This window comes from Equus caballus, chromosome 3 (assembly GCF_041296265.1).
Source record: "Equus caballus isolate H_3958 breed thoroughbred chromosome 3, TB-T2T, whole genome shotgun sequence".
NCBI lineage: Eukaryota > Metazoa > Chordata > Mammalia > Perissodactyla > Equidae > Equus > Equus caballus.
Genome location: NC_091686.1, coordinates 10,584,118 through 10,600,463, shown reverse-complemented (window position 1 = coordinate 10,600,463; position 16,346 = coordinate 10,584,118). Strand labels below are relative to the sequence as shown.

The 16,346-nt window shown below is 37.0% G+C and overlaps 1 protein-coding gene across 14 annotated transcripts in view; it reads left to right on the top strand.

Moving 5' to 3' along the window:
* Window positions 1-16,346, top strand: part of CNOT1 (CCR4-NOT transcription complex subunit 1) — a 112,961-nt gene that overhangs the window by 54,846 nt on the left and 41,769 nt on the right. For all 14 annotated transcript variants that reach the window (XR_011437332.1, XR_011437333.1, XR_011437334.1 and 11 more), the window contains exons 11-16: window positions 4,241-4,411; window positions 4,830-4,957; window positions 7,412-7,652; window positions 9,882-10,001; window positions 11,033-11,155; window positions 11,341-11,492. Coding sequence is in view for 11 of the 14 variants with exons in the window: in XM_070262977.1 (XP_070119078.1) it covers window positions 4,241-4,411; window positions 4,830-4,957; window positions 7,412-7,652; window positions 9,882-10,001; window positions 11,033-11,155; window positions 11,341-11,492 (935 nt within the window). In the remaining 3 variants the exon portion in view is untranslated. The remainder of the gene's footprint in view (window positions 1-4,240; window positions 4,412-4,829; window positions 4,958-7,411; window positions 7,653-9,881; window positions 10,002-11,032; window positions 11,156-11,340; window positions 11,493-16,346) is intronic.

The following is a 16,346-nucleotide window of genomic DNA, read 5'->3' as shown; positions in this document are numbered from 1 at the left end:
ACACCACATCTTTATTCACTCATCAGTTGATGGTCACTGGGTTGCTTCCATGTATTGGCTATTGTGAATAATGCTGCAAGGAACATAGGGGTGCGTAAGTCTCTTTGTATTGTTGATTTCATGTTCTTTGGATAAATATCTGGTAGTGGTATAGCTGGGTCATATGGTATTTCTATTTTTAATTTTTTGAGAAATCTCTATATTCTTTTCTGTAGTGACGGCACCAGTTTGCATTCCCACCAGCAGTGTATGAGGGTTCCCTTTTCTCCACAACCTCTCCAGCATGTGTTATTTTTTGTCTTGGTGATTACAGCCATTCTGACAGGTGTAAGGTGATATCTTAGTGTGGTTTTGATTTGCATTTCCCTGATTAGTGATGTTGAACATCTTTTCATGTGCCTATTGGCCATCTGTATATCTTCTTTGGAGAAATGTCTCTTCGTATCCTATTCCCATTTTTTGATTGGGTGGTTTGGTTTTTTCTTTTTTATTGAGTTGTAAGAGTTGTTTATATATTTTGGAGATCAACCCCTTGTCTGATAAATGATTTGCAAATATTTTCTCTTGGTTGGTGGATTGTCTTTTCATTTTGTTCACGATTTCCTTTGCTTTGCAGAAGCTTTTTATTTTTAGTCTGATGTAGTCCCATTTAACTTTTTCTTTTGTTTCCCTTGCCCAAGTAGACATGGTATTCGAAAAGATGTTGCTAAGACCAATGTCAAAGTGTGTACTGTGTATATTTTTTTTAGGAGTTTTATGGTTTCAGGTCTCAGATTCAAATCTTTAATCCATTTTGAGTTAATTTTTGTGTATGGTGCAAGATAATGGTCTACTTTCATTGTTTTGCTTGTGGCTGTCCAGTTTTTGCAACAGCATTTATTGCATAGACTTTCCTTTCTCCACTGTTATGTTTTAGGCTCATTTGTCAAAGATTAACTGTCCATAGATGTGTGGTTTTATTTCTGTTCTTTCAGTTCTGTTCCGTTGATCCGTGTGTCTGTTTTTGTGACAGTACTATGCTGTTTTTGTATTTTTTTCTTTTTCCTTTTTCTTCTTTTTTAGAAAGATTAGCCCTGAGCTAACATCCACTGCCAATCTTCCTCTTTTTGCTGAGGAACATTGGCCCTGAGCTAACATCTGTGACCATCTTCCTCTACTTTATATGTGGGACTCCTGCCACAGCATGGCTTGATAAGCAGTGGATAGGTCCCTGCACGGAACCCGAACCGGCTAACCCCTGGCCACCAAAGCGGAATGCGCAAACTTAACCACTGCGCCACTGGGCTGGCCCCCATGCTGTTTTGATTACTATAGCTTTGTAGTATGTTTTGAAGTCAGATTGTGATGCCACCAGCTTTGTTCTTTTTGCTCAGTATTGCTTTACCTATATGGGGTCTTTTGTTGCCTCATATGAATTTTAGGATTCTTTGTTCTATTTCTGTGAAGAATGTCATTGGGATTCTGATTGGGATTGCGTTGAATCTGTAGATTGCTTCTGGTAGTATGGACATGTTAACTATGTTTCTTCTTCCATGGGATTTCTTTATTTTTCTCAATAAGTAGATGGATTTGTGGTCTTCAAACCTATTCTCCTTTTTTAAAAAAAAATTTAGTTATTCACTTTTTTAAATTGAGTTCTCATTGGTTTATAACATTATATAAATTTCAGGTGTACATCATATTTTGATTTCTGTGTAGACTATTACCATGTTCACTACCGAAAGACTAATTAAAATTACATCCATCACTGTACTCATGTGCCCCTTTATCCCTTTCATCACCCCCCTTCTCCATTTAGTAATGGAGAGGAAAAAAATAATACATGATCATGGCAGAAAACTTGGAAAGTTGAAAAGAAAGAAAAGTAAAATAAAACCACAGTTTCATCACTGACAGATAACCAGTTAGTATTTTGTATTTATCCTGTGATTGTCTTGCAAAAGAGAAAACATGCCCTTTTCACTCAATAATTTTATCTTTGCATTTTATTGCCATGTTGAAAATACTCTTTTTTAAAAAATGATGGACAAGGATGGTATTCATGTTGTCTGAACCTATTTTGTTTTTTATTTCAGAGAGTATGAAAGGCTATAAATTGAGTGCTTGTGCTTTGGGATGGAACAATTGAATCAGTAACCTCTCTCCTTTTCGCGTTTTTCCTCTCGTATATTAGAGTTTTCTGTACATTTTTTGTATGTAGAGAGCAAAGGACCATTTCAGATTCACATTGGATCAGAATTGTTTTTTTCCATTGCCCACCAAGAACTAGATGAGGAAACCCTCTGTCTTGTCTCTTTCTAGGGTAATGCTATTTTCAATAGCACATTTATAGTTCTGTCACACTCAGTCCTTGAAATGAATTTTAGAAAGAAGAAATCTTATTTTCTGAATGTTCTTGTTACTTTAAAGTGAATACCCCATTTAGGTTTGTTCTTTATACAAAGCAAGCATTAAAGTTTTTATGGCTTGAAAGGAGTCACTATGGAGCAAAATTAAAGTGGCCATGATGCTTTGGTTGGAGATTTAAATACAATGTGTGCACAGCCGTTTTCCTTCCAAGCGTTTAATAAACTTAATGTTTTATGCAGAGTGTTTGGTAACCTATCTTCTGTAAACTTGTTTCCCTTGCTTTGTGTTTCTTTTCAAGGAGTCTCGTACTGGTTTTTTTTTAAATACTTTCCATAGAAATTTTTTTGAATGGAATTTTCAGTAATTGTGATGTAAAGATTCTAGACCACTTTTCCTGATGCATACATTGTGATGCTTTTAGGGGAGATCTTTAGTTGATTAAGAATGATGTTTTGCAGTATGGAGATTCCTCAAAAAATTAAAAATAGAACTACCATATGATCCAGCCATCCCACTACTGGGTATTTATCCAAAGAGCTTGAAGTCAGCAATCCCAAAAGTCCTATGCACCCCAATGTTTATTGCACACTGTTTACAATAGCCAAGACGTGGAAGCAACCTAAGTGTCCAGCAACAGACGAATGGATAAAGAAGATGTGGTACATATATACAATGGAATACTACTCAGCTGCAAAACAGAACAAAATCATTCCATTTGCAATAACATGGATGGACCTTGAGAGAATTATGTTAAGTGAAATAAGCCAGTGAGAGAAGGATAATCTGTGTATGACTCCACTCATATGAGGAATTTAAAATTATGGACTAAGAACAGTTTAGTGGATACCAGGGGAAAGGTGGGGTGGGGGGTGGGTACAAAGGGTGAAGTGGTGCACCTACAACATGACTGACAAACATTAATGTACAACTGAAATTTTACAAGATTGTAACCTATCAATAACTCAATAAAAAAAAAAATGATGTTTTGGGGGCTGGCCCCGTGGCCAGGTGGTTAAGTTTATGTACTCCACTTTGGCGGCCCAGGGTTTCCCTGTTCGGATCCTGGGCATGAACATGGCACCACTTGTCAGGCCACACTGACACGGCCACTCGCATAGCACAGCTAGAAGGACCTAGAACTAGGATACAGAACTATTGTACTGGGGGGCTTTGGGGAGAAGAAAGGGAAAAAAAATAGATTGACAACAGATGTTAGCTCAGGTGCCAATCTTTAAACAAAAAAAAAAAGAATGATGTTTGGGGGCCAGCCCTGTGGCCGAGTTAAGTTCGCGTGCTTCACTTCGGAGGCTGAGGTTCTGCCAGTTCGGATCCTGGGCAGGGACATGGCGCCACTCATCAGGACATGCTGAGGTGACGTCCCACATGCCGCAACTAGAAGGACCCACAACTAAAAATACACAACTATGTACCAGGGGGCTTTGGGGAGAAAAAGGAGAAATAAAATTTAAAAAAAAAAAAAGGAAAAGAATGATGTTTGGGGTAATTCATTTTTGCCACTTTTTTCTTTGCTGGTAGAATCTTGGTGTAAAGACGGCACACTGAGTGAGGAGTTATTTATTTGCTATATTGAGATGGGAGTGTTCATTGAACTAAGGAGGGGAGGAGACAGTTCGCGTTTACATACTCACATGTTCAGAAATGTGTCATGAAATGAAAAAGTGGAGTACCTTGCTAGTAGAGCCAGTTTATTTTGAATATTAAGAATTTGTCTTTTTTAAGTTTCTTTGGAAATGCCACAAATATTCAGATGATTTTGAGTTTATAATTAGAACATCTTCATTGAACTTCAAATTTAAGTTGGCTCCTTGGATAAAGTATCAGAATATGTACACTTTTGTTCATTAAATTTCGATATGCTTTTCTTTTTTAGAACCCGAGTTTGAATTTCAAGGAAGTAACTTATGAACTGGACCATCCTGGATTTCAAATTCGTGACAGTAAAGGACTTCATAATGTGGTTTATGGCATTCAGAGGGGTCTGGGTATGGAAGTATTCCCAGTAGACCTCATATATAGACCTTGGAAACATGCTGAAGGCCAGGTAAATGAATGATATTTAGCTACAGAAGGGGAATAAAATAATTACTTGGTCCTTATATAGTGTCATCTATCTATTGATTAAAATGTTCTTTTAAAGTGGAATGTGTTTTATGTAGCTCAGAAAAGCAGATACTGTCATAAATTTGGATGAAGATTATCATATTTTAATACCAAACTGAGTTGAAGAGTAGCAAACTGTTTTCCCAATAATTGAGTGATATTTGTCTCCAAGGCAGTCTCATCATGTACCTTACGCTTGTCAGAATTGTCTGTGCTTTTCAAAGAGCAAATAATTAAGATTGTAAAGGGAAATTGTCATTCTAATAACCTTAGGATTGAGATTAACCTAATGAAAATGTTTTAAATTTTTATAGCATTCGGTCATTTGTGGTGGTAAAGACTTTTTCCTCTTCTTTCAGCTCTCCTTCATTCAGCATTCCCTTATAAATCCAGAGATCTTCTGTTTTGCTGACTATCCCTGTCATACTGTTGCCACTGATATTCTGAAAGCACCACCAGAGGATGACAATCGAGAAATTGCCACATGGTAAGCACTCTCATCTGGCTTTTCTTGAAAGGATCACTTCTCCTTTTTTGAAATATAAATTTAATAATGAGCAACTAAATAGTTAAAAGGTTTAAATGAAACAGTATTTTTAGGGAGTCTACTTACCTTAAATTTTTGTAGAGGGGTGTTGGTGGATAAAAATCTAGTTTTAGTCTCCCTATCAGTAGATAGTTACATCTCTTCTAAGTTCTGACATTAGGTATTTTCTGAAACTATTGAATATTGAAAGGAGATTCATACTTCTTACTGTTAGATCCCTTTCTTCTCCCTGTAGATTTGCTTTCTTTCTTTTCCTTTGTAAGTAGCTCAGGATGGCCAACCTATGAAATCTAATGCTTTCAGCTAAATTATCTAGTTTCTGTGAGTTCTAATTCCAAATTGCTGAGGGAGGTTCTGGCTCTGGCCAAGTAGGTTTCTCCTGGAACTCAAGTCACTCCTCTCTGGGGATGTGAGGTAAGGAAGGTGAAAGTACTTCCATCACTGTTGAAATACACACACATTGCTATAGGGAATGGGGCATAGGTTGGATCTATCCCCCAAAGCATCTACTTTCTAATGTTTTCTCCATTTTTTCTGCAACCACACTCTCCTGGGATGCTTTTCTAACGTGGAACAATTTATCATCTTTGTGTTTTTGTGTGTGGATGGTAGTTTTAGGGCAATTTGAAGCCTTTTAGGTGTTGCCACATTTTCTTTTTCTTTTTTTCTTTTTGTTTTTGTTTTTTTTTGAGGAAGATTAGCCCTGAGCTAACCACTGCCAGTCCTCCTCTTTTTTGCTGAGGAAGCCTGGCCCTGAGCTAACATCGTGCCCATCTTCCTCTACTTTATACGTGGGACGCCTACCACAGCATGGCATGCCAAGCGGTGCCATGTCCGCACCCAGGATCCGAACCGGCGAACCCTGGGCCACCGAGAAGCGGAACGTGCTAACTTAACCGCTGCCCCACTAGGCCGGCCCCAGATTTTCTAAAACAAGGGATGGTAAGCTTTTTCTGTAAAGTGTTAGTTAGGTCCAGCCCCAGTGTCCTAGTGGTTAAGTACTGCATGCTCCACTTCAGTGGCCCAGATTTGCTTCCCGGGCACAGAATCACATCACTCATCTGTCAGTGACCATGCTGTGGTGGTGGCTCACATACAAAAAGAAGAAGATTGACAACAAATGCTCAGGGCAGATCTTCCTCAGCCAAAAATAAAAAAATAAATCGTAGTTAACATCTGGCTCTGTGGCCAGATGGTCTCTGCATTTAGCAATTACTTAACACTCTTATTGCAGCATAATAAAATATGGGTGTGACTGTGTTCCAGCAAAACATTATTTACAAATGCAGGCAGTGAGTGGTGTTTGGCCTGTTGGGTGTAGTTTGCTGATCCCTGTTGTGAAAGACTGATGCATGCCAGTGGTTTGTTCTCAAGTATGTCCTTTTCCTAGCTGCTAGCCAACATTGGATCTGCAGGCTTGGTTAACCTTTTGTCTTTTGGGAATTTTTTTTTTTTTTTTTTGCCCTGTTAAGTCTAATGTGACAGCAGTTTTGTTTTTGTTTTTGTTTTTTAATAAATTGTCAGCCTCTTTCTGTTTTATAAAACTTAAATATGTCGCATTTAACAATTCCTTAATTTAGCTGTGCTTTGAAGTTTCCCTAATTATCTCAAAAATGTCTTTTAACAGTTTATATGATTGAGAGTCTGGACAAGGCCCACATAGTTTTTTATTCTGTAAGTCTTCCTTCTCCCTCTCTCTCTCTTTTTTTAATTTTTGCCATTGATTTGTTGGAGAAAATGGATAATTTATCCTCTAGTCTTCCCTATGGTATGGGGTATCCATTTCCTCATGGAGTTTATAATTTGATCTTTATCCACATAGTTTTTGTAGTCTAAGGGTAAAGTAAGATCTTGAGGCTTGCTTAAAGACAACTACGTTCAGCTTCTTGGGGCAAGAATAATTCATAGAGAGTGTTGTGGACTTCTAAACTTGCATAACATCAAGAGGCACCTAAATTCAGACTTTGCATCACTAAAGTAAGTGTTCAGGATGTATTTTTATGTAGAATTTTTCTTGTGTAAATTATGTCTATGTTTATGTTTTGGATTTTTGACTATTCCTAAACTCTGAGGTTATTTGTTTCTATTTTTCGCACTGATCAAAAATCTTTGATGATATCCTTTTGGTAAGGAGGATCCATGATTTTGCAAATGGTTAGTAGAGTCCCCTCTCCTTCATCACTTATTCTGTCAATTTGGACTGCCTTTGAAATTAATCTGAAAGCTTAGTAGTGTATCTTTTTGAGATGAATACCACCAATCTAAATATTTTTGAAATATTAAAAGATGACAACAACTTGGTTTTGTTCTGATAGCCGGTATCACTTATTTGGAAAATGAATTTTGTGTGCTTATATTTTCATTCATAAAGTACCTTACTTCCATTCTTGTTAGGAAGAGCTTGGATTTGATTGAATCTCTGCTAAGACTCGCAGAGGTGGGTCAATATGAACAAGTCAAACAGCTCTTCAGCTTCCCTATCAAACACTGTCCAGATATGCTGGTATTGGCCTTACTACAAATCAACACCTCCTGGCACACGTTGCGCCATGAACTCATCTCCACTTTGATGCCAATTTTCCTTGGAAACCATCCTAACTCTGCTATTATTTTGCACTATGCATGGCATGGGCAGGTAAGACATGACCATTTCTTCATCTTGATAATTGACATTCTTTGGAGGATGCTCAACTAGAGAAATTGTCAATCTTGGAATTCTGACGCTCTGGAAAAATCACATTTCCATAAAGCTTATTTTATGTTTTACCATCATGTGGGTATTAAAGTGTAAAACTTGAAAAAGAAAGGAGGCAAGACAATTTTTAAAAAATTCAGTGTTATGAAAGCTCTGTGATGCTAAGGCACCAGTATCCTTTTGAAAGCAGTAAGTAGTTTAATCATTTATCATGGGACTAGAGGGTACTCATGTCACTTTTTAACAGTAAATCAGAAAAGATCACAAATCAATTTATTTGGCATTATTTCCTGTTTTATCCAAATCCAGCATTTCAACTTTATTTTTATTTCTACTGAAAAGCATTTCAAGCCCTTGTGCTCCCCCCCCAATTTTGTAAAATGTGTTTGAGAAGTAAATATTCTTTTATCTATTGATCTCTGCCCCCCTCCCCCAATAGCCTACATTTTTAATAATAACAAATGCAGAAGGTTTAAGAAAAATCAGTTGCAGACTGGCCCCGTGGCTGAGTGGTTAAAGTTCCATGCACTCTGCTTTGGCGGCTTGGGTTCACGGGTTCAGATCCTGGACACAGCCCTACTCCACTGATCAGCCATGTTGTGTAGGTATCCCACATACAAAATAGAGGAAGATTGGCATGAATGTTAGCTTGGGGCAAATCTTCCTCACCAAAAAAAGAAAAAGGAGGTATTTGAGCCAGCCCTCATGGCCTAGTGGTTAAAGATTGGCACGCTTTGTGATTGGCCCGGGTTTGGTTCTCAGGTGCAGCACTACACTGCTTGTCTGTCAGTAGCCATGCTGTGGTGGTGGCTCACGTAGAAGAACTAGAAGGACTTAGAACTAGAATATACAACTAAGTACTAGGGCTTTGGGGAGGGGGAAAAAAGAGGGAGATTGGCTTGGCAACAGATGTGAGCTCAGGGCGAATCTTTCTCAGCAAAAAAAGAAAAAGTCATTTTCCCCTTTACATCAAGTGCTTTTTTTGATTACTTTTTTCTTTAATCGTTCTTAGAGTAATTTACATTATATAAAAGTGCTTAAAAAATCAAGTAAGACTAAAAATGAAAAACCTTAGCCTTAGTTTCAAGCCATTCAGTCAGCCCTCCTCCGTTTCTGGAGACTCAGATCACACGGTAGACTTATAGTTTACAGAATATTTGACAAACATTTAACCAAAAGTTTGCAGACTATGGCCCTGTGGCCGAGTGATTAAGTTCGCACACTCCACTTCGGCAGCCCAGGGTTTCCCAGGTTTGGATCCTGGGCGCAGACATGGCACCACTCATCAAACCATGCTGAGGTGGTGTCCCACATGCCACAGCTAGAAGGACCCACAACTAAAAATACACAACTATGAACCGGGGAGCCTTGGGGAGAAAAAGGAAAAATAAAATCTTTTGAAAAAAAAAGAAAAAGAAAGTTTGCAACCCAGACTTTCTTATGCCTTTCTCACCATAGCTGAGGTAAAAAGGGCAGGCTGAAAGGAGCTGCATGCCCTTACTCCTGGTTGAATACTTGTTTCACTTGGACCTTCCGTCACTCTAGGATAGTTTCAGGCAAGTGATGTAGATACAGCAATAGTAATTGCCTTGCTGTTACTTCTATGAGAAATATTCACTAAATTCCAGCTATTTGTTTATGTCATTCAACCTCAAGCCTACAAATCATTCCTCAGAGCCAGGCTGTTTTCTGGTGTAAAGAAATTGAATAATTTACAAAAAATGAGCGTTCTCGTTTGTTAACATAGTTAGATGTAGAATGTACCAACACCACTCCCAGAAATACTGATACAACATTACACTGTGCAACATGAAAGATGATTACCTTACACTATTCTGGTTTTATTTATAGACCAGTAATTTGTAGTTTAATTTTAAGGAATTATATAAACTTGATATACTCCCATGTTCACGTCATATTCTATTCTAATTTTGTGTTTGAAAATGTATAGGCAGACTTTTATATGACCCAAGGTTTAGGGACAGGCTTTATTTGGAAGATGTGGAAGGCTTTCCCATAAACAATGTCATTGTAATGACTGCTTGAGGCTCGTCTGCACTGATAGGCCTCAATTTTACGTAAAAATAACAAGTAAATTAGGTGGGCATTTGCAGTAGTGCCTAACAAAACATTTAGCATTACTGTTTACCTCTCCTTTTCTTTTCTTAGGGTCAGTCTCCCTCAATCCGCCAACTTATCATGCATGCAATGGCAGAATGGTACATGCGAGGGGAGCAGTATGACCAGGCCAAATTGTCTCGAATACTTGATGTGGCCCAAGACTTGAAGGTGAGCTTGGAGGGACAGATTAACATTTTTATTTATTAATGATAAAAATAGCGTTTTTATGTAATATACATGCCTTTGGAATAATTCACATGTAACTAGCTCTTAGCTATAGAGTTGAGATTTAGAATTTTGCCTTGTAAGTAGAAGGGGATAGGAGGGAGAGTAGTTTTAGATGTAAAAATGTTTCATTTACGTTTGATTGAATTTTGTTTGGCTGTGATATTGGCTAGGATATTTTAAGGCAAGTGATAATTGACCTCTTCTGCGATAATCTGTGAGATAGAGCTTTTGGAAAAACTACTTGAGTTTCAACCCGTTTGCAAATGTCATTAGCATTAACAGGATGTTTTGACAAGTAGTCTGACTCCTGATGTCTTTGATCACAAGATGGCATAGTACTGGTGTTGTAGTTGTGCTAAGGTTAGAATAAGCCTGAGTTTAGATTTTAAAAAATAGATAAGAATAATTTTTCATGTTTTGTGTCTTGCTCTGCTTTAGGTTTAGTTATTTGACGAAGCTCAGGGTAAGGTTTAGTTTGAAGGTAAAGACAAGTGTTCACCTTTGAAATATGATCTTATTTTAAGTAAGGACTCATGTTACCATTGAATTGTCCTAAGCTGTTTAAAAACTTATGACCAACAAAATATTAGCAGTGCGTTTTATTTAGACTTAATTTTAAAAATAAAAACAAGAAACAGAAAAGAAGGGGGCCGGCCCCATGGCCAAGTGGTTAAGTTCACGTACTCAGCTTCGGAGGCCAAGGGTTTTGCCAGTTCCGATCCTGGGTGCGGACATGGTGCGGCTCATAAGGCCAGGTCGAGGCAGTGTCCCACATAGCACAACTAGAAGGACCTCCAACTACTATACACAACTATGTACTGGGAGGCTTTGGGGAGAAGGGGAAAAAAAAAAGGGTTGGTACCAGATGTTAGCTCAGGTGCCAATCAAAAAAAAAGAACAGAAAAGAGGATGGAGAGAGAGAAAGTTACTTAATTGCTTGACTTGCAGTTTGTAATGTTCTTTTTCTATAGGCCTTGTCAATGCTGCTAAATGGTACTCCATTTGCCTTTGTTATTGACCTTGCTGCACTTGCTTCACGTCGTGAATACCTCAAACTTGATAAGTGGCTCACAGATAAAATTCGAGAACATGGAGTAAGCAGGATTTTCCATTTATTATTGCTTTTAAATTTTGATGGCTAAAATAGCTAAAGAAATAACTTTTTTAAATGGTAGTAAAAATGTTGTTATATTCTGTATTTTAGTCGTAGTGCTTAGTCTTTACTCTAAAAGCAATTAAGATCAATTTCATATATACTGAGAGATTTTCTGTTTTTCAGGAGCCTTTTATCCAGGCATGTATGACTTTTTTAAAGAGACGGTGCCCTTCTATTTTGGGTGGACTTGCCCCAGAGAAAGATCAGCCCAAAAGTGCTCAACTTCCTCCAGAAACTCTGGCAACAATGTTGGCCTGTTTACAAGCTTGTGCAGGGTAAGAAGAGCATGCTTGGAAATGTCTATTCGATACTGGAAATAGGTTATATGGATAATTGTTGATTTGGGTAAGAGTGGTTCAATGCTTAAAAGCCACTGCAGCTTAGATAATCCAGTGGTTTTAAAGTCCAAAGTATTGTACTACTTAAAATACGTATTAGATCCATTTAAGTTTTTGTATATGGTGTGAGATAGGGTTCCAAGTTTATTGTTTTGCGCGTGGATATTCAGTTGTCCTGACACCATTTGTTGAAAAGACTGGTCTTTCCCTTTTGAATTGTCTTCTAAAAAATCAGTTTCTTGTAATGTATGGCTTTATTTTGGGGCTCTTAGTTCTGTTCCATTGTTCTGTAAATTATCCTTATGCTAGTACCATACTGTCTTGATTACAGGCATACCTCAGAGACAGTGTAGGTTTGATTCGAGACCACCACAATAAAGCAAGTCACACAAATTTTTTTGGTTTTCCAGTGCATGTAAAAGTTGTGTTTACATTATACTGTGTTCTATTAAGTGTGCAATACCATTGTATCTAATAAAACAATGTACGTACCTTAATTCAAAAAATATTTTTTTGCTCAGAAATGTTAATGATCATCTGAGCCTTCAGTGGGTAATCTTTTTGTTGGTGGAGGGTTTTGTAAAAAAACGCAATATCTGGGAATTGTAGTAAAGTGAAGTGCAATAGTATGCCTGTACTATAGCTTTTTAGTCATACAAAAAAGTTTTGAAATTGGGAAGTTTGAGTCTTCCAACTTTGTTGTTTTTCAAGATTGTTTTGTCTACTCTGGGTGCCTTGAATTTCCATATGAGTTTTTAGGATCAGCTTGTCAGTTTTTGCAAAGAAGCCCACTGGGATTTTGCTAAGGTTTGTGTTGAATCTTTAGATCATTTGGGGGAATATGGCATCTTTTGTTTGTTTGTTTGTTTGTTTGTTTGTTTTGAGGAAGATTAGCTCTGAGCTAACATCTGCTGCCAATCCTCCTCTTTTTGCTGAGGAAGACTGGCCGTGAGCTAACATCCGTGCCCATCTTCCTCTACTTTATACATGGGACGCCTGCCACAGCATGGCTGTTGCCAAACGGTACCGTGTCCGTACCTGGGGTCCGAACCAGCAAACCCTGGGCCGCTGAGAAGTGGAACATGTGGACTTAACTGCTGCACCACCGGGCTGGCCCCCGGAATGTGCCATCTTAACAGTATTAAATCTTCAATTTGTGAATCTGGGATGTTTTTCCCTTTTCTTTTTAGGTCTTTCATTCTTTTCAGTGATGTTTTGTTATTTTCAGTGTTTAAGTCCTGCACTTCTTTTGTTACATTTTCTAAGTATTTTCTACAAGTCGTGTTGTCTGCAAATAGTTTTATTTCTTCCTTTCCCATCTGAGTGCCTTTTTCTTGCCTAATTTCTCTGGTGTGAACCTCTAGTCAAATGTTGAATAGAAGTGGTGAGAGGAGACATCTTGTCTTGTTCTGATATTATAAGGAAAGTATCTAGCGTTTCACCATTACGTATGATGTTAGCTGTGGGTTTTTCTTAGATGCCCTTCAGGCTGAAGAGGTTTCCCTACCTTCTAGTTCAAGTTAATTGGATGTTTTCTCATGAACACATTTTGTTATATGCTTCTCTCTGCATCTATTCAGATGATCATGTAGTTTTTGTTTTTTTATTGTTTTGACGAGGTATATAATGTTAATTGAATTTTGGATGATAAAAAACCTTGCATTCCTGGGATAAATCTCACTTGGTCTTTGTCTGCACTTCTTTTTATATGCTGCTGAATTCAGTTTACTAGTACTTGGTGAGCATTTTTGTGTCTAGATTCCTAAGGGATATTGTTCTGTAGTTTCCTTGTGTGGTCTTTGGCTTTGATATCAGGGTAATATTGGCCTCATACAATGAGTTGTTAACTGTTCTCCCATCTTCTGATTTTTGTGAGAAAGAATGATGTTAATTCTTTAAATCTTCCATAGAATTCAGTAGTGAAGACATGTGGTCCTGGGCCTTTTCTTTTGGGTAGTTTTTGATTACTCTTTCAATATCTCTACTTGTTATATAGGTCTATCAGATTTTTTCATTTCTTCTTGATTCATTTTCGGTAGCTTGTGTCTTTCTAGCAGCTTGTCCATTTCATCTAGCTTATCTAATTTGTTGGTGCACAATTGTTCTATGCTTATACCCTTATAATCTTTCTAATTTCTCATTGGTAGTAATGTCCTCTGTTTCAATTCCTGGTTTTAATAATTTGAGTCTCCTCTCTCTGTCTCTGCCTCTCTTTCTCTTTCTCTCTCTTTCTCTCTCTCTCTCTCTCTCTGTCTGTCTCTCTCTCTTTTTGGTCAGTGTAGTTAAATGTCGACCTTTTCAAAGAACTAACTTTTGGTTTTGTTTTTGTTTTTCTCTTTTGTTTTTCTATTCTCCATTTATTTCATCTCTAAACTTTATTGTTTTTCCTTTTTTCTTATTTTGGGTTTAGTTTGAATTCTTTAAAATTTATTAAGATGGAAGGTTAGTGTTTTTGAGATTTTCTTGTTTAATTGAGGTGTTCGTGGCTTTGAATTTTCACTTATGAAATGCTTTAAGTTTATTATTACTTATTTTCGTTTTCATTACAAAGTTATTTTGTAATTTCCTTTAGTTATAAGAGTATGAGGTTTAATTTCCACCAATTTGTGAATTTTCTAGTTTTCCTTTTGTTACTGTAGAGGAGGAGGGCATTGCTTGTACACTCTAGATCCTTCTGGCTCGTCTAAGAATTAAATTGACATGAGACAAAATAAGAGGAGAAAATAAAACAAAGTCTAATAGCATGTCTATATGGGAGAAACCCAGGAAAACTTAGTAACACCTCAGAATGGCCAAAGCTGCCACGTTAAATACCATCTTCAGCTAAAGACAAAGAAGGATGTTGGGGGTAGTGGTTTGGAGCTTCAAAGGGGAGGAAGGCAATTTACATGGAGATGGAAATGCAGATGTTTGATAAACAAGAATTTATTGGACCATTTATAGACAGTGTGACCCTAGAGACAGAACTTTGATAAAAATTGGCTTGCTTGTGCCTTTCTATCACACCTATTTTACATTACACTATAGTTATCTATGGTGTTAGCTCCTTCCTGGAATAGCCCTTCTATCTTAAATCCTTTTAGACAGGTTGAAGGTCAAAGTTTCTTTCAGAATCTTTTGCCCTTTAAAATAATCAAGTCAAAGAGACACTTTTGGGGGTGGGAGACACAATTCTGATCCCCCACATTACTAATTTTTAGTCTCATTCCGTTGTAGTCAGAAAATATACTTTATATGACTTTAGTTTTTAAATTCATTGAGACTTCTCTTATGGCCTAACATATGGTTTATCCCAGAGAGTTTGTCACGTGTACTTGAAGGATGTGTAGTCTGCTCTTGGGTAGAGCATTCTGTATGTATCTGTTAGGTCTAGTTGGTTTCTAGTGTTATTGAAGTCTTCTATTCCTTGTTTATCTTCTGTGTAGTTCTATCCATTGTTTTTAAAATTGAGATGTAGTTGACATAATAACATTGTGTAAGTTTAAGATGTACAACGTTAATACATTTTAATATTGCGATATGATTGTTGTAGTATTAGCTAAGACCTCTATCTCATCACATAAGTATCATTTCTTTTTTTGTGGTGAGAATAATTAAGATCTAGTCTCCTAGCAACTTTGAAATTTATAATACAGTATTATTGACTCTATCCATTATTGAAAGTAGGGTATAGAAACCTCCAGTTACTTTTGAATTGTCTATTTCTCCCTTCAGTTTTCCCTTCATGTGTTTTGGAGCTCTGTTTTTAAGTGTATGTATATTTATAATTATGTCTTCCTCTTGGATTGGTGTTTTTGTTATAAAATGTCTTTAGTTTTTTTCTTAAAGGCTATTATGTCTGAAATTAGTAGAGTTATTGTATTTCTCTTTTGGGTAATATTTACATAGAACATCTCTTTCCATTTTTTACTTTCAAGTTTTGTCTCTTTTAATCTGAAATGTGTCTCTCTTAGCCAGCATGTAGTTGGATTTCTTTTACACTTTGAACATCTCTGCCTTAATAGAGCACTTAATCCATTTACATTTAATGTAATTACTAAGGTAGGATTTATTTTTGCTATTAGTTGTTCTGTATTATTCTGTCTGTTTTATTCCTTCCTCCATTACTGCCTCCTTCACTGTTAAATAGATATATTCTAGTGTATCATCTTAATTCCCTTGTTGTTTCTTTGACTGTATGTTTTTGAATTGTCTTTTTTCCTTAGTCATTACTCCAGGGTATTAAATTTTAGTTCACATTTTAACTTAAAAACAATCTAGTTCAATTAATACCAACTGAATTTCAATAGGATACAAAAATTTCCTCCTCTTGAGCTCTAGTCCCTTCCTCCTTCATTGTGTTGTTGTTGTCAAATTACACCTTTATACCTGTGTGCCCATCAGAAGATTGATAGTTATTGTTTCATGTATTAGTTGTTCTTTTTTAAAAAAAAAATTTATTTTTTTTCCTTTTTCTCACCAAAGCCCCTGGGTACATAGTTTTATATTCTTAGTTGTGGGTCCTTCTAGTTGTTCCATGCCACCTCAGCATGGCCTGATGAGCGGTGCCATGTCCACCCTCAGGATTCCAAGTGGCGAAACCTTGGGCTGCTGCAGTGGAGCTGCAAACTTAACCACTCAGCCAGGGGCCAGCCCCTAATTGTTCTTTAAATCAAGTAGGAGATAAAAAGATTATAAGCAAAAATACATTCATAACTTTTATATTTACCTGTGTCCCGTTACTGGTACTCTATTTTTTTATATGGATTCAGGTTACTATGTAGTAGCCTTTCATTTCAGCCTGAAGGATTC